Below are 23,051 nucleotides of genomic sequence, written 5' to 3'. Positions count from 1 at the left end.
GAGGAACAAAAGTAGATCTCAGGAAGGGGGGTAGAGAGAGAGAATGGGGATGACATGCAGCAAAGGTGCGCAGGCCGGGATTCAAACCTGCGACCAATGCAGGCGGACCGTAGCCTCAGTATATGAGCTGCTTGCTTAACCCACTGCGCCACCGAGCAGCTCAGATAACAGCTTTTAAAAATATAATTAATCTGTATGAACACAGGGCACTATATTGCTAATATTTTTCTATGTCAAATGCTAAATACATACACCGTTGATTGGAAGGCACTTTATGGAGAGAAGCTCTGAATGCTTCATGAAGTTCTCCAACGCCAGCCCGTGGACTTGGACTATTTACACTTTGTTATAAGTAACGAAGTGGAACTTGTACGCTCTTTTGTGAAAATGTGAATGTGACACACGGACCAGTCATTGGTCAGTGACCCCAACTTACAGCAGGCCCCCCCTGCCAAATCTCTTTCTCTTTTCCTCAAAGCTTCCAAGCTCTTCCACAGAGCTTTCTGTGAGCTACAAATGCTACATGCTTGTCAACACGGAGACGAGGAGAGCAGGGAAAAGAGCTGCTCTTCACAAGGACCCCCTGCGGAGCGTAACCATCCAGCTGTTCACCAAGGAACGGTGGTCTGCAACAGAGAGAAACTCTCTCCGACCTTCTTCATCACAAGAGAAACGCCCACGGTCTTTACGTTCTGCGAGGACTACACCTGATCTCCGATCAGCGTGACTAGCATCAGCCGAGGAACCATCCTGCCAGCTGCGCTTGTGAAAGCCAACTGGTTACCAAGAACCAATGAATGCATCCTTCCTCCACTCACGTGATCCGCAAACATTCTGATGCTTCGACGAGAGGAACAGGGACCCGTGCGCAATGAGACGATGTGACCAGGCTATGACGACCAGGAAAGGGGGACAGCCTGGCTGCCAGCAACACTGCATTGTCCGTCTCTGAGAGACACAGAGAGAGAGGAAAAGGGAGCCATTCACAGCTGAATAACCAGCGGAGCGTAAAATCAGCAACCTAAGGACCGCGATCAGAACCACAAGTTCCACAACCTCCAGGGCATCTTAAAGTAGGAGGCTTGTGTCTGGGCACAGTACGGTTAAAGTGATTAGCGTTGAGTTTGATTGCTGTTGTTTTGTTTTGCTTATTACTGTGTAATGTGCGAACGGTCTCACAAGCGACCGACGCTTGTTATGTTTGTATTGTGATATTGTTACGGGCCCGTGTAAGTGGACCCATATAGCGTGTTCCTTTACCACTGAAGCAGTTCGTGCTCCTGTTTCCGTTAAAAGCTTAGAGCGAGTGTGGTGGAGCTCCTGAGTGGGAAACAGTTCCTTTGTTGCAAAACATAGACTATAGAATGATGATGGGTGAACTGCAAGCAATGGGACACCCCAAGGGCGAAACTTTAGTTTCAGAGGTGGGGGGGACACAAGTGGGACCGGCAAATGTGTGCGTGTAGCTGTAGCGTGGATGTGCAGTGTGGCTTTGTAAGACTATGTGTGTGTGAATGCGAACAATCAAACAATTTTAATATGCATTTACTTTTTAACTTTTTTTTCCTGATGTATGTATTTATTATTATTTTCGTTTACTGCTATACAATGATAAAAAAAGAGTCTTGAATCTTGTGACCTCTTTCTCTGTGGGCATCCTTTATTTTTGACACAACACAACATTAACATTCCACATAACAAATCAGCTCTTACCTTAAGACAGTATACAAGCTTTACAGGCTTACTTACAGGCCTCTGGAGTTCTTGGCCAGGCTTGATTTTTCATTTTAAAAAGCTTGGACACAGAAAAAATATAGGATTCTATTGACTCCTTGTTTATAATGGAGCCAAGGAAATTCACAGTACCACTTCTCTTGATCTTAAAGGTATAGTCTGTAATCGTATTCAAAAACATTTATTGTCATACTGGGTGAAATGGTCCTTCCATCCTGAGAGTATCCAGTGAATAATGTGTTCAGAAAAAGGAAAGAAAAAAATCCGACCTCTCTGACAGCTTTAATCCTGTAAAAACTCTGACCAATCTGTTATTTGCGCTCCGAATGGCACGGATTGGTCAGAGCACCAGAGGATTGGCAGGGGGGAAAGAACCAATCAGATGCCTTCATTTTAAGTCCCGCCCACGCCCCCCTCCGTCCCATGCGCGCACTCGTCACGTTTCTCTGCTTCCAGCCCCCGTGTCCGCTTCCCACGGGTCCTCCTCGGCTCAGAGTGTCCCAGTGTAACCCCCCCCCCCTCCTCCAGACCGACTGGCAACCGCGGCCTGACATCGGAGGGCCCTCGCCGATCCGCTGGTTCGCGGTCGGGCGGTCACGTCGAATGTAACGGCTCGCTCTGCTAAAAAGGCTAAAAAAAGAAAGCCAAAGTGCGTTTCTGCGGCGCAGGTTGTCCGCTACTGGGGGTCTACCCCCGGTAGCGGAGCGCCGGTGCGGAGCGCCAATGCGGAGGGCCGGTGCGGGTGGCGGTGGCTGCGGTGGCTGTGGTGGCTACGGTGCTGCGGTGCCCTACAGGCTCTGGAGGCACAGCTACGCCATAGGGTACGGCGTAGAGTACGCGGCGACACGCACCATTCTGCGTTGGTGTAACGCGGAACCATAAATCCGCCTTACGGCGATCCCTATACCGTAGGCTCTGCGTTGGTGTAATGCGGAACCATAAATCAGCCTTACGGCGTGCCCTATGCCGTAGGCTCTGCGTTGGTGTAACGGGAAACCATAAATCAGCCTTCAGTGTGTGCTCTGTGTGCTGTTCTGAACTTCTCTGTTGTGCTCATTTTGCTGGGATGCTGAGACACAACTTTTGCGGTATGCGTTCATTGTTGTGTGAATGATGCGCAGTGCCCACCAAATCAGAAACGGTACAGATATTCTCTGATATTTTTTTATATTTATAAAAAAATAAAGGATCCCCATAACTTTGATTGGGTGGGCAGGATGCACGTTTGGGTGGGCACAGCCCACCCCTGCCCCCCTCTAAAACCGGCCTCGCTTACAGGTGAATAAGACATGGGGTAGTTTTGTTGAAAATGTGCTGTCCAAAATGTCCTGGAAAACTCGACTCCTGCAAATGCGTGACCCCCAACCCCCCCCCCGCCCGGGACGCCGGCCCCCGGGACGTCGGCCCCCGGGACGCCGGCCCCCCCGCCCGGGACGTCGGCCGGGACGCTGGCCCCCCCGCCCGGGACGCCGGTGGCGGCTGCGGCGTCCGAGCGGCCGAGCGGCCGAATACAGCTCCGCGGATGATGACGCGGGGATCCGCTGTTGTGTCCGACCCCGACGGGGTGAGTTCTGTTGCACCGGGTGTTTGTGTGAATGATGTGAGTGGGTGTAGAGGACAAGGTGAGAGGGAGACAGCAGGAGGAAAAAAGGTGGAGGAGGCAGGAGGACAGAGTGTAGATGAGACGGGAGGAATGGAGGTGGGAGTAAAGGAAGGAGTGATGAATGGAGAAAGTGTGTGTGGTGAAAATGTAAAAGAAATAGAAAAAAAGAATGAGCAGGTGATGAAGACGACTGGTGAGGAGGAGGAGGAGCAGGCAGGTGAAAGACTGGATGGTGGATCATGGGCAGAACAGGTGGAGGAGGAAATGGAGGGAGTGGCAGAAGGAATTAATGTAAGGGCAGCAGCAAAAAGAAGGGGAAAAACAAAACATACAATTGAGACAAAAACAAGTAAGGTGGGAAAAACAGACTCTCAGAAAACATTTAGTGATGATGATGATGATGACAGCGAGCAATGGAGTACAGACAGTGAAGCAATAGCACTCAGCAACAGTCAACGAAAGAAGATGTACTCGGCAGGGAAAATAAAAATATTCCTGCAACAAATGAAAAACCAGCACAACGTAAAAGTTGAAGATGGGTTTCCTGACCTTAAATTATTTTGTTCTTCGGCCAGGCTTCACATGTCCAACAAAGATAAGTCTGGCCTTACAACTCAGGAAGTTTTTAGGTTAAAAAAACTGGTGCTGAAAGCAAAAAAACAAATAAATGATGATGAAAAGAATAAGTGTTTTAATTAATTTATTAGTTTTTACACTTGTTTTTATCATCTCATTTAATATGGATGTTTTTAAAGTGGGGTTTTTAAATGTTAATGGTGCAAGAGAAGCGAAAAAAAGAGCAGTAATATATGAAACAGCTAGAGTAAAGAAAGTCGATGTCCTCTTTTTACAAGAAACACATAGTGATTTTAGAAATGAGACGGATTGGAGGAGGGAGTGGGAGGGGGAGGCCATTTTAAGTCATAACACTTCTTTAAGTGGAGGAGTGGGCTTCCTCCTCTCCAGGGCTTTTAAACCCAACTCACTGGAGGTCCAGCAGCTCATTGGGGGGAGATTGCTTTTACTAAAAGCTCAGTTTGACCATTTTAAAGCTGTTTTTATTAATGTGTATGCTCCAACAACCGGTGCAGAAAGGAAGCAGTTTTTACAACACATCGATAGTGTTTTAGATAACTGTGCGTCGGAGGATTTTTTATTCTTGGGTGGGGATTTTAACTGCACGGAAGACGCGACTATAGATCGCAACCATGCAGAACCTCATCCAGCCTCACAGCACGTCTTAAAGCAGCTGGTCCACTCCCACGGCCTGGCGGACGTATGGAGAAGGATGCATGCAGACTGCAGGCAGTACACCTGGTCCCACCTCAGAGAGGGCAGGGTTTCTTTAGCCAGGTTAGACCGTATTTATTGTTTTAAACATCATTTCAATGTGTTTAAACAGTGTGATATTTTACCTGTTGGTTTTACTGATCATTCACTGCTTTTATGTAATGTTTTTATAGGAAACATTTCACCCAAAAGTGCATATTGGCATTTTAATTCAGTTTTAACACTTGATAAGAGTTTTAGGGAGGCTTTTATTTTTTTTCTGGGATGTTTTTAGACAGAGGAAGGGTGATTTTAGTAGTCTTAAGCAGTGGTGGGACCATGGTAAGACTCAAATCAGACTCCTGTGTCAGCAGCACACCCTCAATGTCACAAGAGACATCACCAGATCTATGAGGGATCTGGGGTCCGTTTCACAAAGCAGGTTTAGTGAAAACTCTGAGTCTGTTAACCCTGAAATGAGGGAAACTCTGAGTTTTCCGTTTCACAAAGGGAGGTAACTCAAACCAGAGAAAGAGAGGTAACTCTAGCCTGTTTCACAAAGAGAGGTAACTTAAGCTCTCGGTCAGTTACCGTAGTAACAGACGCTCTGAATCTAACCTGGTCGGGACCAGGTTTATCTCAATGAACCTGGAGTTTTTCTGCGTCTCCGCCTCTTTCAGAGCCGCACGCACATTTGATTTCCTCATTCATTCAGTCAGAAGGCGAGTTTTGGCGAAGTTCTGCCGTCTGTCATTAAAAACAGAGTCAGTATATATATTAAGTCCATTGTCACGAACATGGCATGTCCTTTTGATGAAGACACAATTGATGAAGGTGCAGCATTAATGCGCAGAGAATTAAATATTCGTCGGGAGATATCAGACGGGTAATATGTACATTACAGTACATAGTCTCATTACAGGCAAAGCAATATATGTTTATCCTTTATTTGTTATAATTTTGATGATTGAATTGTTTAATGATTTCATAATATATTCAAATTTTTTGAGATTTTTTATTTGGGGTTTTCGTGAGCCATAATCATCAAAATTATAACAAATAAAGGCTTGAAATATCTCACTTTGCATGTAGTGGGAAATAATATTTGTTTCACCTTAAGTTGAATTTACTACGAATGAAGTTTTGTAATATATTCAAATTTTCCGACCTCCACCTGTATATTATTACATGAATAAATAAGAGCATAATACAGGGGTCTCCAACTCCGGTCCTGGATCCACCTATCAGCATGTTTTAGGTGTCTCCCTGCATGAACACACCTGATTCTAATCAATGGTCGTCATTAACTTGTCATCAAGGTCCGGACAGTTCTGTTGCTGACACAGCTCCTTGTATCATGGTGTCCTGAAGCAGGGAAAGATCTAAAACATGCTGGATAGGTGCTCTCCAGGACCAGGGTTGGAGAACCCTGGCTTAATATGTGTCTGTATTGGTTCAATACGGAACGCAATTTTTAATTCCCAATTACGGAACAATTCCGTATTTCAAGGGACTGTGGCAGGCCTACATAAACCTGTCCAAGCCATCAAGGGGTTCCACAGGATTGCAGGTGAATGATGTAGAGATCTGTTAAATTAATTTTATATTATTCTGTGCTGCGGTGTTACTCTTTTTTTCAAAAAACATGTTCAAATTTGCCGTATGCGCGCATTAAAATATCTAATTCCATTCGGGGTGAAAAGGACACGGCGTGAAGTATGTGGATCTTCAGATGCAAACTAACGTTTCCTCAAAGGGATTTTGTAAATTGAAATGATAAATAAAGTTTAAAAGAAAAAAAAGAAAAAGTATGTCGCTCTTTTGTGTCGCCGGTTGCCATGGTGAATCCTTGTATCAGCGCTCTACTGATGATGGCTTTTTATTTCCCTCACGCACAAGCTTAACTCCAGGTGAAACTACTTAGAGTTGAGTAAATTACCTCAAATCCGCTGTTCTGGAACCGAAAACTCAGAGTTTCCGATCTCAGAGTAGATCAACTAAGAGTTCAGGATTAGACTCAGAGTTTGTTGAACCTGCTTTGTGAAACAGACCCCTGGAGACCGACATAGTGGACCTAGAACGCTTAAGTGAGTCCACAGGAAATCGAGGTTATATTGAAAACCTCAAAGTAAAAAAAATGGCGTTAGCGGACCTGTTAGACAGGAAAGTACAGGGTGCACTGGTCAGGTCCCGGTTTCAGAACATCAGGGAGATGGATGCTCCCTCTAGCTTTTTCTTCAGCCTGGAGAAAAGGAACGGACAGAGGAAGGTAATCCACACACTGCTATCTGACACAGGGCAGGAACTCATGGAGCCAAGCCAGATAAAACGCCAAGCTGTGAGTTTTTACTCTGCATTGTACAAGAGCGAGTATAAGGAAGAGCGAGCTCTCCTAGAGGGGTTCTGCAATGGACTGCCTCAGGTCCCCGAAAGGACCAACTCACAGCTGGAAGCCCCCCTGGAGATGAGAGAGCTGACTGCCGCCCTGCAGGGAATGCAGGGACGGCGGGTTCCAGGGATAGACGGTCTAACGACCGAGTTCTACAGGGCATACTGGGACATCCTCGCTGAGGATGTCCTGGATGTTTTTAACCGTGTCTGGCCTCTGGCTCCATGCCGGTGTCCTGCAGAAGAGCAGTCCTCACACTGCTGCCAAAGAAGGGGGACCTGCGGGACATCCGGAACTGGCGCCCCGTGTCGTTGCTCTGTGTGGATAACAAGATTCTGTCCAAAGTACTGGCCTCCAGGCTGGGGAGGGCTATGGAGCAGGTCATCCACCGGGACCAGACCTACTGTGTACCCGGCAGGTCCATGGTGGATAATGTCCACCTGATTCGGGATTTTTTGGATGTCTCCAGTTCATTGGGTTTAGACACTGGTCTGATTTCTCTGGATCAGGAGAAGGCTTTTGACCGCATTGAACACAACTTCCTCTGGACAGTAATGGAGAAGTTTGGGTTCAGCGCTGGTTTCATAGCTAAGATCAAGGTGCTGTACAGTGATGCTGAGGGTGAAGCTGAACGGCGGTCTGTGTGCTCCTTTTAGGGTGTGTAGAGGTGTCAGGCAGGGCTGTGCTCTGTCTGGGAACCCCTCCTCCATAAGTTACGCTCTAGCCTGCAGGGTTTGGTTTTACCGGGTTTTAATGAGAACATGATTTTATCAGCATATGCAGATGATCTTATTGTTTTTATTGGAAGCCAGAGAGACGCGGACCTTTTAGCCGACATTGTGAGGGATTTTAGTACAGCCTCTGCAGCGAGGGTAAACTGGAAGAAAAGTGAAGCCCTCGCTGTAGGTGAATGGCGTGGCGGTCTCCCGGATCTCCCCCAGAACCTCGAATGGAAGAGAGGAGGTTTAAAATACCTGGGAGTGTTCTTGGGGGATGAGAACAATGTGAAAAAAAACTGGGAGACCGTCACTGAAAAGATAGAAGGAAAAATGGCCAAATGGAAATGGCTACTCCCTCACATGTCTTTTAGAGGAAGAGTGTTGGTTTTAAACAACCTTGTGGCATCCCAGCTGTGGCACAGGTTAAACTGTATTGACCCCCCCTCAGGCCTGCTGACGGAAATCCAGAGGAAGATGGTGGATTTCTTCTGGGGGGGTCTGCACTGGGTGCCACAGGGGGTGCTGTTTTTAGCCAGGGAGGAGGGGGGACAGGGCCTCGTCCACCTGGCCAGCCGGACCGCCACTTTTAGAATTCAATTTATACAGAGATACCTCACAGGTCCGGCGGATCTGGTGTGGAGAGACGTGACCAGCTGCATCCTTAGACGTGCCAATAACCTGGGGTTGGATGATGTTCTGTTTTTAACTGATTCTAAATTTTTTAAATTAAATGGGTTACCTCCGTTTTATCAAGGTGTTTTTAAGTCTTGGGCTCTTTTTATTAAGAACAGATGTCCCGCAGCCGACTCTCTGCACTGGTTGTTGAGAGAACCACTGATCCATGGAGCCAGACTGGACGTCAGCAACGACGCGACGCCTGGACTGACGGTGGCGCTGGTCCAGTCTGGAACCCACACTCTGAGGCAGCTGGTGGATGCAGTGGGGCCGGCGCTGAGCGATCCCCGAGCCCTGGGCTCTTTGCTGGGGCTGCAGTCCGGTCGGGTGGCCCAGAGGATCCTGGAGCTGTGGGCCCGGAGGTTTTCAGGAGAGGAGAGGCGTCTCCTGGTGGACTACTGTGCAAAAAAGGAGAAACCTGACGCTGCAGACCCCTTCCCTGACATCATCCTGAGCCCGGGGCTGGGAGAGCTGACCGGCCCCCTACTAAAGACGACAAACGAAAGGAAGTTGACGCTGCACAGAGCTGACAAGAAAACCATTTATGCGAACTGTGTAAAAAGCATCCACAAGGTCGGACTGAGCAACAGACCCTCCACTGTATGGACACAAAAAATTGACAGAGATGCACAGTGGAGGGTTTTATACAAACCTCCCCTCAAAAAACGAGCTGGTGATCTCCAGTGGAGGATTTTACATGGTGCTGTTGCTTCTAATGCTTTTATCTCTGTTCTTAACCCTACTGTTTCTAACAAGTGTTCTTTCTGTGATTTTAAAGAGACTGTTTTCCATGTCTTTACAGAGTGTTTGAGACGTTTCTTCTCTCTCTTAACCATGGTTTTTAGTCTTTTTAATGTGGCTTTTAGTAAAGAAGTTTTTATCATGGGAGCTGGCTACAGGCGGAAGGAAAGACAGAAGTGGCAGCTCCTAAACTTTTTAACAGGTGAAGCAAAGATGGCCATATACAGCAGGATGAACAGGGTTGAGAACAAAGGAGGGCAGGAGGCCAGAGAAGTGTTTTTAACCAATGTCAGAGCCAGGCTCTTTTTAGAATTTAGATATTGCAAAAACATTGGTAATTTGGATGATTTTAGAGATTGTTGGTGTTGGGAGGATGTTTTATGTTCTGTGACGAACAATGAGCTGCTACTTGCACAGTTTTTAAGGGACTAATTTATTTTTATCTTTTTTTTAAACGTTTTATGCATTAACACTTTAATGTGAAACGTCTGTGTTTTTCGAAAGTGTTTTTGTAAAAATAAAAAATCTCTCTCTCTCTCTCTCTCTCTCTCTCTCTCTCTCTCTCTCTCTCTCTCTCTCTCTCTCTCTCTCTCTCTCTCTTCTCTCTCTCTCTCTCTCTCTTTCTCTCTTTCTCTCTCTCTCTCTCTCTCTCTCTCTCTCTCTCTCTCTCTCTGTGTGTGTGAGAGAGTGTGAGTGTGTGTGTGCGTATAGGTCGGTATTATAGTGTTGGTTCTCTCTCTCTCACTCACTCACTATTTTTATATTTAACAAATCTTAGCTAGCTAGCGACAATAGCGTATAAAGTAACGTTGAGTAATATTTGGCTACTCATCTCTGCACAGCCTACCTGAAACACAGCAGTGCTGCTGCTTTTTTGTCCCACTGCAAAAATTGATTTTAAACTGAGCTGCCGGCTCCTCTTCATTTCTGCTGCTGCGCCGCATCCTGGCTGTATGTCTGTGAAAGCTGAATTATGGTTCTGCGTTAAATCAACGCAGAACCTACGCCGTAGGGTTACAGCGTAGGGTACGCCCCGACGCGCACTGTACGGTGCGTGTCGCCGCATACCCTACGCCGTAGGTTCTGCGTCGATTTAACGCTGAACCATAAATCAGCCTTGAGCAGCACTGAGGGGAGAGGGGAGGGGCGGAGGGAGCAGGGGGAGCGGGGCTGCCGTGCCGTTTTCGCATCGCCTTCGCACAGGGTGTCTTGATGATTTGCAATTACAGGCTGAGCCTACCGTTAGTTTTTAAACTGTAAAAAGTGGGGGGGACAAAAACATGATTTTGAAAAGTGGGGGGGACATGTCCATGTGCTGTCTGTCCAGAACATGGAATCTGACAGAGGCAGCTGTAGTTCTTCAGCACCTTCACAGCTAAGGTAGCCGTCAGCTCCAACCGTGGGATGGTTGTGGGCTTGAGAGGGGCAACCCTTGCCTTTCCCAAGACAAATGAGCAGTGTATTTGGATGATGCTGTTCCTGTTTGACAGATTGCCTTCGAGTCTTGGTGTAATTTGACTGCTTCTTGTTTGGAGGCAACTGATTTCGAACAGTCGTCAACATAAATATTATGTAAGACTGTATTCACTACTGCTGCATCAAAACTTTTCCTGTTGTCTTCGGCACACCTTCTCAAAGCATAGCTAGCGTAGCTTGGTGAGGAGGTGGCACCAAACAAGTGTACCTCCATCTTGTACTCTTGTAGCTCTTTGGAGATGTCGCCATCCGGCCACTACAGGAACCTGAGAAGGTCAGCATCTTCTGGTGGGACTTTCACCTGGTGGAACATTGATTCAACATCCGCCATGACTGCGACATGCTCTTGACAGAATTTTGTTAAAACGCCAACCAGGCTGCTTGTCATGTCAGGCCCTTGCAGTAGTTGTTCATTAAGTGTGGTTCCTTGATACGCAGCTCCGCAATCGAATGCTTCTTAGGGTGGTAGACGCTGTGAAGCAGGATTAACCACACTTTTCCATCGCTCCGGTTTAGCTCTTCATCTGGGACTTTCACAGCGTAGCCCCTGCTGATTACATCGTTCGTGAAGCTGACGTAGTCCTCCTTGATCAGCTTTCTGAAAACTTCGTTCACTCGTTCACAACAAACGCGGAAGGGAACTTTTCCAGTTCATCCCCGAATCCCTCGAAATCTTCTTCCGTGTCGGAATAGAACAGCTGGGCGAGTGCGGCATCCAATGGTCCCGGCTTCATCTCGTCACATTCGCCATTATGCGAGTCAGCGTCGCTGCTGTTGTCTTGAACGTCTGTGACGATTCCTGACGGTTTTAGCGCCGTTACTTCGGCGACACCAACTACAGTACCCACAATCCCCCTGACTACGGTAACAGAAATTACTGTAATGATCACACATAAGGCGCACTGCCGTTTTTTGAGAAAATTAAAAGCTTTTAGGTGCGCCTTATAAAGCGGAAAATACGGTAATTTAAAATCTGCTCTCTCTGATGGAAGACGTGTTTTGTGTCGTTGTCCAGTCAACCACTGCATGACTGCTGGGACAGAGATTTTTGAGTGATTTGATTCGATATCCCAATGTCCTTCTTGGTTACGATCTTGTACTTCTTTGGTCCCAGTTACACATCCTTATTGGTCTTCATCGTGACCTGTATGGTGAGAAACCCATGTGTCAGGATCTTAAAGTAACAGGTGGACAGAAGCACAGAGTAATTAAAGTAGGATTGAATCCACTAAACAGAGGGTGTAAGGATACGTGCAGAGACACAGCTTAGTCAGGGTAGACCGATGAACAAACACATAAAGTCTGACTGGCTTACTGGTTCTGGGCCTCAATGGAGTAGGTTGTAAGGGATAAAAGCGACTTTTTCTTTCTTTTGGCAAAGAATCCAGGAAATGACCTTCAAGCCAGAATTGAACATGAGTTTAAACGGAAATATCGACAAAATACAACACATATTTTCTTAATGATAATTCAGTGAGTACAAATAGCATAAAACCTTGCCGTGTCTTGCCGCACTGTGGGTTTTGGGGTTTGTGCTTGCCCATCCCATTGTTGCCCATTGTTCATGGGACTGCTCCAAATTTTGTCATGGTGAGATCTGAGGTTACTGAATATTTTGAGTTAGCACGTTTATGAGACCTCTTTCCGCAGCAATAACACAGGCTTCTAGCTTCTCGAGGGCGCAAAGAATCACAACCGCTTGAACATCCCTGCCAGTGGAGTGGAGATCTGAGCTCAGTGTAGGGCCCTCCCGGGGTTGGTAGAGGATGGCAATGCCCAGGACTTACTTAGGTAGGAGCACTGGGTGATAAATTGGGGAAAAAATCGGGATAAAAATATTTTTAAAAAAAACAAAAAAACATCCCTGCCAGTGAAGCATTGATTTCAATACCAAAGTAAGCTGTCATCGTTTTAGCCAGATAAGTCTCTAATTCATAAACTGATATGCTCCACAACTGCAGTCATCTGAGAATTTCTGCAGATGACAGGACTGAGTCAGTAATCTAGGCGATTGTGGAGGTAGACACCTGTGTCTTCACATTATTGCAGTAATTATGGTAAATGGGCCGGAGAAATCAAAGAACATTAAACCTTTCAGTGCTTTCAGTTTCCATAATTACAGTGGCTAATATTTCAAGTTACCGTCCTTCAATGTCCACACTCTTGCATTAGTGAAAGGTTTTACGGACAACTAGACAACCAAAGTTTTTGTAACAGACTTTTTAATTATAGTCAGTGACTGCAGGTGTACATGCATGTCTTTCATGGGTTTTTATAACCAGTCAAACTTGATCAGTGATAAAGATTTATGATGTGTTGTTGTAGTTTATATGATGATGTTGTTTATGTCACTTATATTTGCACCTTCCTTTAATAGTCCAACTTTTTTTTTCTCCTACTCACTCTTAACATATTTATCATGTAAAGCACCTTGAATTGCATTGTTGCTGAAATGTGCTATACAAATAAACTTGCCTTGCCAATTTCAATCAGCTCCAGTATATTTTTAGAATCTGCTGCATTCCCTTTGTCAAATAATGTCTTTCTTTATATCTTCTTCTTCCTTTTTTTTCTGTTTTAGCTTCGATTGTTGAATAATTTTTCCACGTTTGTTTAGATGCTAGTTAAGATGCTAGTTAAGATGGTATTTCAGGCACTTTTTTAACATTTATTATTATGAATATCTATGACCACAGAAAGTTATTTACTCATGGAAGCAGCAGATTTAAACTTTTTTTAAATTTTACTCCCAAGCCATGTAAACAATGTCACTTTGGGGATTAATGAAGTTATTACTTTGTCTGTGGTATCTTTCTGTTTTTTGTTCATTTCAAGAATAAATCCAAGAAGATAATGACTATTTTTAAAACAATGTGTGCACTGCTCCCTACATAGTGATCCTCACTGGAAATGTTTGTAATAGTTTAGTTTATGTGTTACTGAAGACGAAAAAAAGGGGGATGTCTACATTTTTAGTTAATCCTTAATTTTTATTTCAAAATGAAGATTTCTAACACATGTCCATGATGCGCTTCATGCTCATGAACCTCATGTTGCCCATTCCCATCTCCCTGAAGCTCCTGTACTCGCCGGGCCTCAGGTACATCATCCTGCCTCTGAAGTGGGGCTGCTCGTACATCAGCCAGTGGCCGTCCATCACTTGGGAGGACATGCAGTCGGACATGCGGTAACGCTCCATGATGTTGTCGCAGTCTTCCATCAGCTCATGACTCTGTCCCTGGAAGTTCTCCCTCTCGAAGATCTTCATCCTGAACTGGCCTCTATGCTGTTGTAGAGAAGGAACCAAAAAATTATGTATTTCATTATTTTTACTTAGGAAGGAGCGACCATTATAAAGGTGGTTTAGACCTACCATGGTGATCATACGGCAAGACCTGATGCCACCGCTCATCCCAAGCATGCTCATGTAGTCGGAGTACTCGCCCCTCCTCATGAAGTACTGGTTTCCCATGAAGTTGGGACGGTCGTAGACCATGAAGCAGCCGCTCTCCACCCTGCAGGAGTGACACCTGCTCAGGTAGGAGGACATGTCAGGGCAGTCGCTCATGCACTCATAGGAGCGACCCTGGAAGTTCCTGTCCTCGTAGAAGATGATCTGGAAAACAAGAGATACATGACATATGTTTCAAAGCTCACAAACAAATTTAATTTCAAATTCAATTTGTTTTAATTTAATTGTTTAATTGCTTTTTTTAAGCTACATTTAAGTGTTCTCATAAGCTTACCTTGCCCATGCTCATGTCAGTGGTAGACATACTTGTAGGTGAGCTGTTCCTGCTGTGTCTGTCACTGCTGCGCTGCTGTCCTGTTCATTTTAACCCCCGCTTTTATACCTGATCAAAACCTACGCAGCCAGTGGGCCCCCATTGTTTAAACTACTGACCCAGCAACATGGTATAGAACCGTGTAACGGCCTGTTTTCTGTGCCAATTAATCACGTGAATGAGCCCTCGAAGACTTCAGAAATGTGTCATTTGACATGGTAACACAAAGCCTATTTTCTCAGTTCTAAAGTTATGCCTGTTTCAGCACATTGCATATGTTAAACCCACAGGCAGTCAAATTAAGGATCTCTTAATAAAAAAAAAAACTACTCTAGAGTCCATATGATTTATACTTGGAGTGAAGGTAAAGCAGCAATATGCATTCTGAACAACTCAAGTTATAGGAAATCGTGCTTTTAATTCCTCAAATAAACATAACTGACTAAAAATAGAGGGAAATTAGTCATTTTATCTGCTCTAGAGGCTTGGATGCTGATTTACAGTGATAATTGAAGTAATTGAGACCTGTCACTGTCTATTCACGTTAAATGGAGTGACATCAAGTGGGTTCTGTGGGTCACGGTGGCCGTGCAGTTGGGGAAAAGTTGGGAAATGTTCAACTTTTCACACTTTTTTTTCCACGAGCAACAGACAATCAAAGTGTGGCTACACAGCTAGTGCTAGCCAATGAAATCAGGCATTGTTGAACTGTTTCCCTGCATGCAGTTTATTTTCGGAGTGAAAAAGATTTTATTGGTTGTTTATGGAATAACAAAGATATGTCAGAGACATGCTTGGGGAGCGCTGCTATAGTGCTGCTGTGTGAGTCGGTTCACACCAAGCAACAACCATTTAACTTATGCATTCATGCTCATGCGGAACCAAGACTCGTTGAAGTTCGAATGACTCCCATGTTAAAATGTTCAACTTTAGAGCAGTAATAAACATATTTACAACCTGGGTCAAAAAAACATTTTGGTCTCAATTTTTTGATTTCACATCCATGACAACTCGGAAGGGGTGATTTTTTATACCACACCACGAGAGTTTGTATCAAGCAATACATTTGTTTCTAATATGATTGATTGACAGTTGGGTCAGCCAATGGCTAGCCATTATCACTTCCTCATCTGTAATCATGCTACCGTTCTTAGCGAAGCAACCACCCATTTGATCCTCCTAGCCATCCTTGCCACCTTCTGCAGGGAGTGCTTTTCTGCCATTGTGCAGCTAGAGCGCTACATGGACAGGAAGGTGGCTAGCACACTCTCGATCGTGCAGCTGTAGAAGTTTACCAGTAGCTTCTGGGGAAGATTAGCTCTCCTGAGTTTCCTCAGGTAGAAGAGATGCTGATTGGCTTTCCTTAGCATGTCCCTGGTGTTGTTGGCCAAGCTCAGGTCCTCTGCAACTTGTAGCCCCAGAAACTTAACACCAGCAACGCCACACCTTCTCCTTTAATAAAGAGTGGTGTGTGGATCTATCCTGCGAAAGACCACAACAACCTTCTTCACCTTCTTAATGTTAAGTCAGGTTGTGGCCGTCGCACCACGCTGTCAACTGTTCTACCTTCCTGTATGCAGACTCATTTGGCGCTTTTACACTAGTACCAACTCGGCTCTACTCATCTCAGCTCGGCTCGACTCAACTCGGTCAATTTTCTTTTCCATAACAATTCAGCATCTGGAGAAGTAGGCGGGTTGGAGAGAAGCTGCTGTGACGTATTTGATTGTGTGATCTAAACGAAGACAACAACACTAAAGAAGTAGAACATGGAGGAGATGTTATATATGGTGCTGGGTTTGTGGCTTGTGTTTGATATCAAGTTAAAAAATGAGAGTGAGAGAAGCTTCCATTGCCTGTCGCATAAAATGAACAAGAAGCCGCCGTCAGAGTCACTCTTTCGCTGATTTCCGCCTCCTGACTCAGACGTTGACGGCCCCGCCCCCTGACCAATCGGTGGCATGTAATGTGATGATGTCAGATGCAGCCCCGCTCAGCCCGCTTAGAACCTCGGCAGAGTAGTTACAGAAAAAGTATCTACTCGGCACAGCTGGACCCCTAGTGGAAAAACACAAAACCAAGGCAAGGCGAGTCGAGTCGGGCTGAGTAGGTATGTGAGGAACCAGAGCGGCCTCCCCACGTACAAGGGGACAAGGCAGACTGGACCAGGGTGATGAGGTGTAAAAAAACCTCGCAGAGTGTAGAATGCCAAAAAAATAAGGCTTTTTATTTTATGTAAAAAAAACATACAGGCGGAGGGCAAAATCAGTATTCTAAAAAAAAAGGCACAATGGGGCATAGCCTCTCAACAAGCTCCCTCCATTCAGCAGACCCGTCTTCTGGTATGCAGCTGCTGTTTATAAACCCAGGCAGGGTGGAGAGGTTGATTGGAAACAGGTGTGCCACAACCAGCAGAACCAGGCACACCTGTGTGCTGCTCCCCCACAGACCACGCCCAATCCTCCACTCTGCCACACACATTAAAAAAAAGTCCGGTGATGGTGAGAAGGGGAGGGGTTGCTCACTTTCTCACAAGGTACTAGTGGAAAAGCGCCAATTATTGTTAGTGATTAGGCCCAATTACAATTCTGTCATCTGCATATTTAAAGATGGAAGTGGAGGAGGAGGGAGAGCACTCGTGGGTGCAGAGAGTGTAGAGGAGTAGACTTAGCATGCAGCCTTGTGGAGCTCTAGTGCTCAATGACAAGGGCGGACAGACAGATTGTGTCTGTGTGATTGGGAAGTCCAGTGTCCCGTTACACAGAAAGGTACTGAGGCCTAAGTTCTGGAGTTTGGGGATGAGTTGGAACCTGGGGGGTGGTAGTCTAGTGGCTACAGAGGTGGGCTTGGGTATGGAGGACCCAGAATGGCAACCAAGATGAACCACCTTGGGCCCTTGAGCAAGCCCCTTAACCCTAATTTCTCCATGGTGAAACCTTTTTTGTTGTAGTTTGTGGCAAAATACATGTCGGTTCCAGGATTTATCTCACAAACCTTAAATAAATAGGTCATATTGGATAAATTTGTGAACTAAACAGGGCTTTGTCACTGTTAGCTTGATCACACTATTAGCCTAAATGTCTGGTGACTTTGTTTTGTTTGCACAGTGATACCTAGGAGGAGGGGGAGTGGAGGTCTAGAGGCTACAGAGGTGGGCTTGGGTCTGGAGGACCCAGAATGGCAACCAAGATGAACCACCTTGGGCCCTTGAGCAAGGCCCTTAACCCTAATTGCTCCCCGGGCGAAATGGCGTGTTTGTTCTCTCAGATGTAAGTCGCTTTGGATAAAAGCATCTGCTAAATGACAGGAGGAGGAGTAGTAGTAGTAGTAGTAGTAGTAGTAGTAGTTGATTCTTCATTTCACTTGTAAATGACAAATAACAACAACCGCCAGTGAGTTGTAACACAAATGTTGATCAGTACTTTTTCATAGTGTTGCTTCTTGCTTCTTTAAATGCACTGTCAGAATCTGCAGAAAAGTTGGGCTTAATTACATTAAACCAGTGGCACTCAAAGACTTTTCAGCAGTATTTTTCTTTTTCTTTAATCACTTCTGAGAGGAGGACCAGATGATGTCTTGAGCAGCTGCATTTGTTTCTGGGAACACAAGCTAATCAGGAAGAACACAGCACCTGGATAAAACTGCTTTGCCAGCACTGGAGAGAAATGTCTCTTCAATCCCAGCACCAGTATATTACTCGAAAAAATTGGCAACAGACTGTGGCTACAGCAAACTGACTGAAAACACAGGAATTCCACTAGAAAACAGGTTTGCTCAACTTCTACAAGACCTTGACTCCCCCGAAGTAAAAGTCATCTTGAAACAGCAGGGAAAGGTATGAGGGCAGATCCTTCTCTATAAGGCTTCAGAAAGAGCCAGCCACTGGGTCTCAAACCCTGATAGTGGGTGACGGCGCTGTGAATGAGATTGAACGTTTTAACAGCAAGAAAAAAATAGAGTACTCTGTTTTACCAATCCCATGGGTTCTGATATTTCGGAGAAAATACTGATGATCACTTATGATCGAGCATCCAACAGTGATAAACCTCATCATACACTCTGCTGAACAAGGTTTTTCAGTGAACCTTTACCGGCAGTCCGGCGTGGAGATGGCTCTGTTAAACATCAGATCTGTCAGGTAAAACACTTTTATTCAATGATTTAATTTCTGAGAATAATCCTGACATTATGTTCTTAACAGAAACATGGTTAGATGAAAATAGCAAGACACCTGTTTTGATAGAGTTGATGCCTCCCAACTTCAGTTTCCATAGTGACAGAAGAAAGCATAAGAGAGGGGGAGGGGTTGCATCCCTGTTTCATAATTTAACTGAAATGTAAAAAGCACTTCTTAAGAAAATTTGACTCTTTGGAATATCTGTCTGTTCAGCTAAAGGGTCCTCTTCAAGCCATGTTTATGGATGTTTACAGGAGTCCAAAGCACAATTCAAACTTTTTCAATGATTTCCATGACCTTGAGTCATTGAAATGAGTGGGCATACTTTGGACATGATTATCAGTATGAGTCTTAACATTTCCAAGGTCTTTGTGACTGATTTGGCCCTCTCTGGCCACAAAGCCACCTGTATCAGCAGCACCTGAACTCTACTCTACTAAGACCTGCAATAAATTTGGCAACTTCCTTACTGAGAAAATCCAGATTAGAAAAGCAGTCGATGCATCAATATCCAGCATCAAGTCCAGCAACAGGGCTGTCTCCAATTAAAACCAATTAGGACAAAACATTACATTTTAAGAAATCAACTACAAAAACCTGAAGGATATTATGGATCATCTAAACCAATCCTCCTGTTGTCTCAATATCTTACCAACAACTTTCTTCAAGAACGTTTCACCCGTCATGGCATCTGATCTTAATCAAATAGTAAACTCATCTCTTTTGTCAGGTGTTTCCCCCCACCTCCTTGAAGACAGCAGTCATCAAATCACAGTTGAAAAAAAACAATCTGGACAAGTTGCTACTGCAAAATGATAAACCCACACAAAAGCTTCTGTTCATCAGTAAAGTTATTGAGAGCTGTGTTTTGACAGTTCAACAGTTAAATACTTTCTTAACTCTGACCAACTGCTCTGATGTCTTTCAGTCCAGTTTTCGTGCTCACCACAGCACTCAGACTGCCCTTGTAAAGGCGTCAATGACATCCACATAAATACAGACTGTGGAAGAACCACAGTGCTGGTATTATTGGACCTCCGCGCAGCATTTTACATTTTTGACCATAGTATATTACTCAAATGACTAAAATTGGTTCAGATTTTCTGGCACAGTACTTGACTGGTTTGACGCTTACTTAGATAACTATTTTGTCTCAACTGGCAACGTTATATTGGATTTGACAAAAATAACATGTGGAGATCCCCAAGGTTATATCCTAGGACCCTTCCGATTTAACATCTACGAACACAAATAATGAGAAGATAAGTTACTGTAAATATGCAGATGACACACTACTTTACATTGCAAGGCCACCAGGTTACAATGAGCCCATACAAACATTGAGTAGATGTACAAAACATATTTTAGCTGTCTAGTCAACATGGTATTTAGGTTTCATGTAATTCTAGTGGTAACACAAATTCAACTACAGTTTTTTAGTTTTTTAGAGGGTTGCTCAGTTTTTTGTTTGGCTTTAGAGTAAAATCAGTGGGGGTCTTACTACATTTGTATTTGTCAGGTTTTACAATTAACGTTAGTTCTTTTATTTAAAGTTATATCTTTGTTATTGTTTTCAAAAGCAACTGTTAAGGGAAAATATTTAAAATTGTGCAAATATCCTCCAATAACTTTTAAATGCAATTGTTGGAAGTGGAACAGTAATGACCGAAAAGACAAGATTGTGGATATAATCGGCCCAAAATTAATTTCCTCCGCAATGTGGCTGGACGCTCCCTCAGAGATAGGGTAAGAAGCTCAGTCACTCAGGAGGGGGTCTCTCGGCTGGCCTGCGAATGCCTCGGACTCCCCTTGGAAGAGCTGGGGGAAGTGTCTGGGGCGAGGGAAGCCTGGGCGAATCTCCTCTAAGACTGCTGTCCCTGTGACCCAGTGCCTGATCAGGTGGATGAAAATGGATGGATGTGATGGATGTTGGACATGCTTTTTCACATCATCTCTTTTCTGAGCTGTGTCATCCAGTTAAAATAATAACAAACATTTGCTAATATCAGTAAATGTAACCCATGTATAAAACATGCCATGTATGCTTGACACAAGAGCAATTCAGTCATCGACTGAAATAAACAAAATTTGACTGAAGTGGCAGAAAACATTTTGTCAAAAATGTTTGTTTATTTTGGTTATTTTGATGTAATGAACATGTTGGTTTTTACATGTCCATGATGCGCTTCATGCTCTGGAACCTCATGCCGCTCATTCCCATGTCCCTGAAGCTCCTGTACTCTCCGGGCCTCAGGTACATCATCTTGCCTCTGAATTGGGGCTGCTCGTACATCAGCCAGTGGCCGTCCATCACATGGGAGGACATGCAGTCGGACATGCGGTAACGGTCCATGATGTTGTCACAGTCGTCCATCAGCTCATGACTCATGCCCTGGAAGTTCTCCCTCTCGAAGATCTTCATCCTGAACTGGCCTCTATGCTGTTGTGAAAGAATATCAGAATAATGAACTTCCAAACAATTGTGATCAGAATTGTGTTAGAACATTATGACCTTTTGCTTTAAACATACCTGGGGGATCATACGGCAAGACCTGATGCCACCGCTCATTCCCATCATGTTCATGTAGTCGGAGTACTCGCCCCTCCTCATGAAGTGCTGGTTTCCCATGAAGTTGGGACGGTCGTAGACCATGAAGCTGCCGTTCTCCACCCGGCAGGAGTTGCACCTGTTCAGGAAGGAGGACATGTCGGAGCAGTCGCTCATGCACTCATAGGAGCGACCCTGGAAGTTCCTGTCCTCGTAGAAGATGATCTAGAAAAACAACGTGTTGCACTAATTAAAAAAAAGTGGTCAATTTAAAAATGTAAATTATAACATAAATATCTTCATTTTTTTTACCTTGCCCCTCATGTTCATGTCGGTGTTGCTCATGTTGGCTGTAGATGAGTTGTTGCTGTTGCTCCTGAACTGCTTGCCTACCTGGTTTAACCCTTTCCTTTTATACCTGGCTAAACGTAAAGAACTGCTGTGTCCCCCATCATGAAACCCCTAACTCAGCAGCTTACCATTGAACTCCACAGAATGACGATGTTATGTCCATTTTTTTCAGTCTTTAGAAAGGCCTTTCATGAATGAGACTGAACGCTGTGAATGAAACAGAATGCTTTCGCAGCAAGAAAAACACCAAAGTACCTTGTTTTACCAATCGCATGGGGTCTGATATTTTGGAGAAAATACTGATGATATCTTATGCTCAAGCATCCAACAGTGAAAAACCTCATCATACACCCAGGAGCCCTTGATGTTGTGAAGCAACAATCAAAAATCTTGAAAGAGGACTTCTTTTATCTGCTGAACAAGGTTTTTCAGTGAACTTTTACCGACAGTCCGGCACAGAGATAGCTCTGTTAAACATCAGATCTCAGTCAGGAAAAATACTTTTATTCAATGATTTCATTTCTGAGAATAATCGTGATGTTATCTTCTTAACAGAAACATGGTTAGATGAAAATGGCAAGACACCTATTTTGATAGAGTTGATGCCTCCCAACTTCAGTTTCCATAGTGAGAGCAGAAAGCATAAGAGAGGGGGAGGGGTTGCCACCCTGTTTTATGATTCACTAAAGTGTAAAAAGCTATACTCTGGAAAATTTGACTCTTTGGAATATCTGTCTGTTTGCCAAACAGTCCTCCTCAAGCTATATGTTTATAGATGTCTACAAGCGTTCAAAACATAATGCAAACTTTTTCAATGATTTCCATGACCTTGAGTCATTGAAATGAGTGGGCATACTTTGGACCAGTAAGAGTCTTGAAATTTCCAAGTTCTTTGTGACTGATTTGGCCCGGTCTGGCCACTTTTCTATTTTTTTTGAAAGCACCATTTCCATCCATTCAAGAAACCAAAAATAATTGATAAAAAACCCTTTTCTAACCCTTCTTCCACCTCCACTGACTCAGTAAATGAACTACTAGAGAACTTCCAATGTAAAGTTTCAGATATCAATGATTCTTTTTATCCCACTAAGGTGAAGGTTGTCTCTGGTGAGAAGAAGTCTCTGTGCAGAAATGCCCCACTACTATGAAGTGAAAACATGAGTGTTGAAAAGCTGAAAGGAGGTGGCAAATGCCTAGACTCCAGTGTTGGGCCAAAGTTTTGATTTCAGAGGTGGGGGGGACACAACTGGCTTGAGAAAGGAGGGGGGGGGGGGGGGGTGACAGTGCCATGATATTATCATGCATGTAGCTAAAATTATCACCACTGTGTTTCACCTTGTTAGTCAACTTCACTCCAACTCATTACCACCAATTTTACACTTATTTTTGGAATGTACAGTAATCAATAGACCTCATTTACATAAAATTATACCCAGTACTCGAGTTGTAAAAAAAGAAATGAGGGGGGATGGTGGATTTTATCATATGGGGACAGATAATTTGTGCCGATTACAAATAATATAATATATTACAAATATTAGAACTGACCAAAACACCTGCAGAAATACTGCAGGAATGACATAG

At 44.4% G+C, this 23,051-nt stretch overlaps 2 protein-coding genes across 2 annotated transcripts; both read right to left on the bottom strand.

The window, feature by feature from the left end:
* Window positions 1-13,575: 13,575 nt before the first annotated feature.
* On the bottom strand, window positions 13,576-14,470 carry LOC133445764 (gamma-crystallin M3-like). The gene is made up of 3 exons (XM_061723176.1): window positions 14,353-14,470; window positions 13,980-14,222; window positions 13,576-13,892 (listed from the first exon to the last, which is right to left on the bottom strand). The coding sequence occupies exons 1-3, from the start codon at window positions 14,380-14,382 to the stop codon at window positions 13,617-13,619; spliced, it is 549 nt and encodes a 182-aa protein (XP_061579160.1). The 5' UTR covers window positions 14,383-14,470; the 3' UTR covers window positions 13,576-13,616.
* Window positions 14,471-20,661: 6,191 nt separating this feature from the next.
* On the bottom strand, window positions 20,662-21,566 carry LOC133445761 (gamma-crystallin M3-like). The gene is made up of 3 exons (XM_061723174.1): window positions 21,429-21,566; window positions 21,099-21,341; window positions 20,662-21,008 (listed from the first exon to the last, which is right to left on the bottom strand). Exons 1-3 carry the CDS (start codon window positions 21,459-21,461, stop codon window positions 20,736-20,738), a joined length of 549 nt encoding a protein of 182 aa, XP_061579158.1. The 5' UTR covers window positions 21,462-21,566; the 3' UTR covers window positions 20,662-20,735.
* Between the last annotated feature and the right edge of the window lie 1,485 nt (window positions 21,567-23,051).

This window comes from Cololabis saira, chromosome 6, assembly GCF_033807715.1.
Source record: "Cololabis saira isolate AMF1-May2022 chromosome 6, fColSai1.1, whole genome shotgun sequence".
Taxonomy (NCBI): Eukaryota; Metazoa; Chordata; class Actinopteri; order Beloniformes; family Belonidae; genus Cololabis; species Cololabis saira.
The sequence above is the reverse complement of the archived record's forward strand: the minus strand, read 5'-3'. Positions and strand labels throughout refer to the sequence as shown.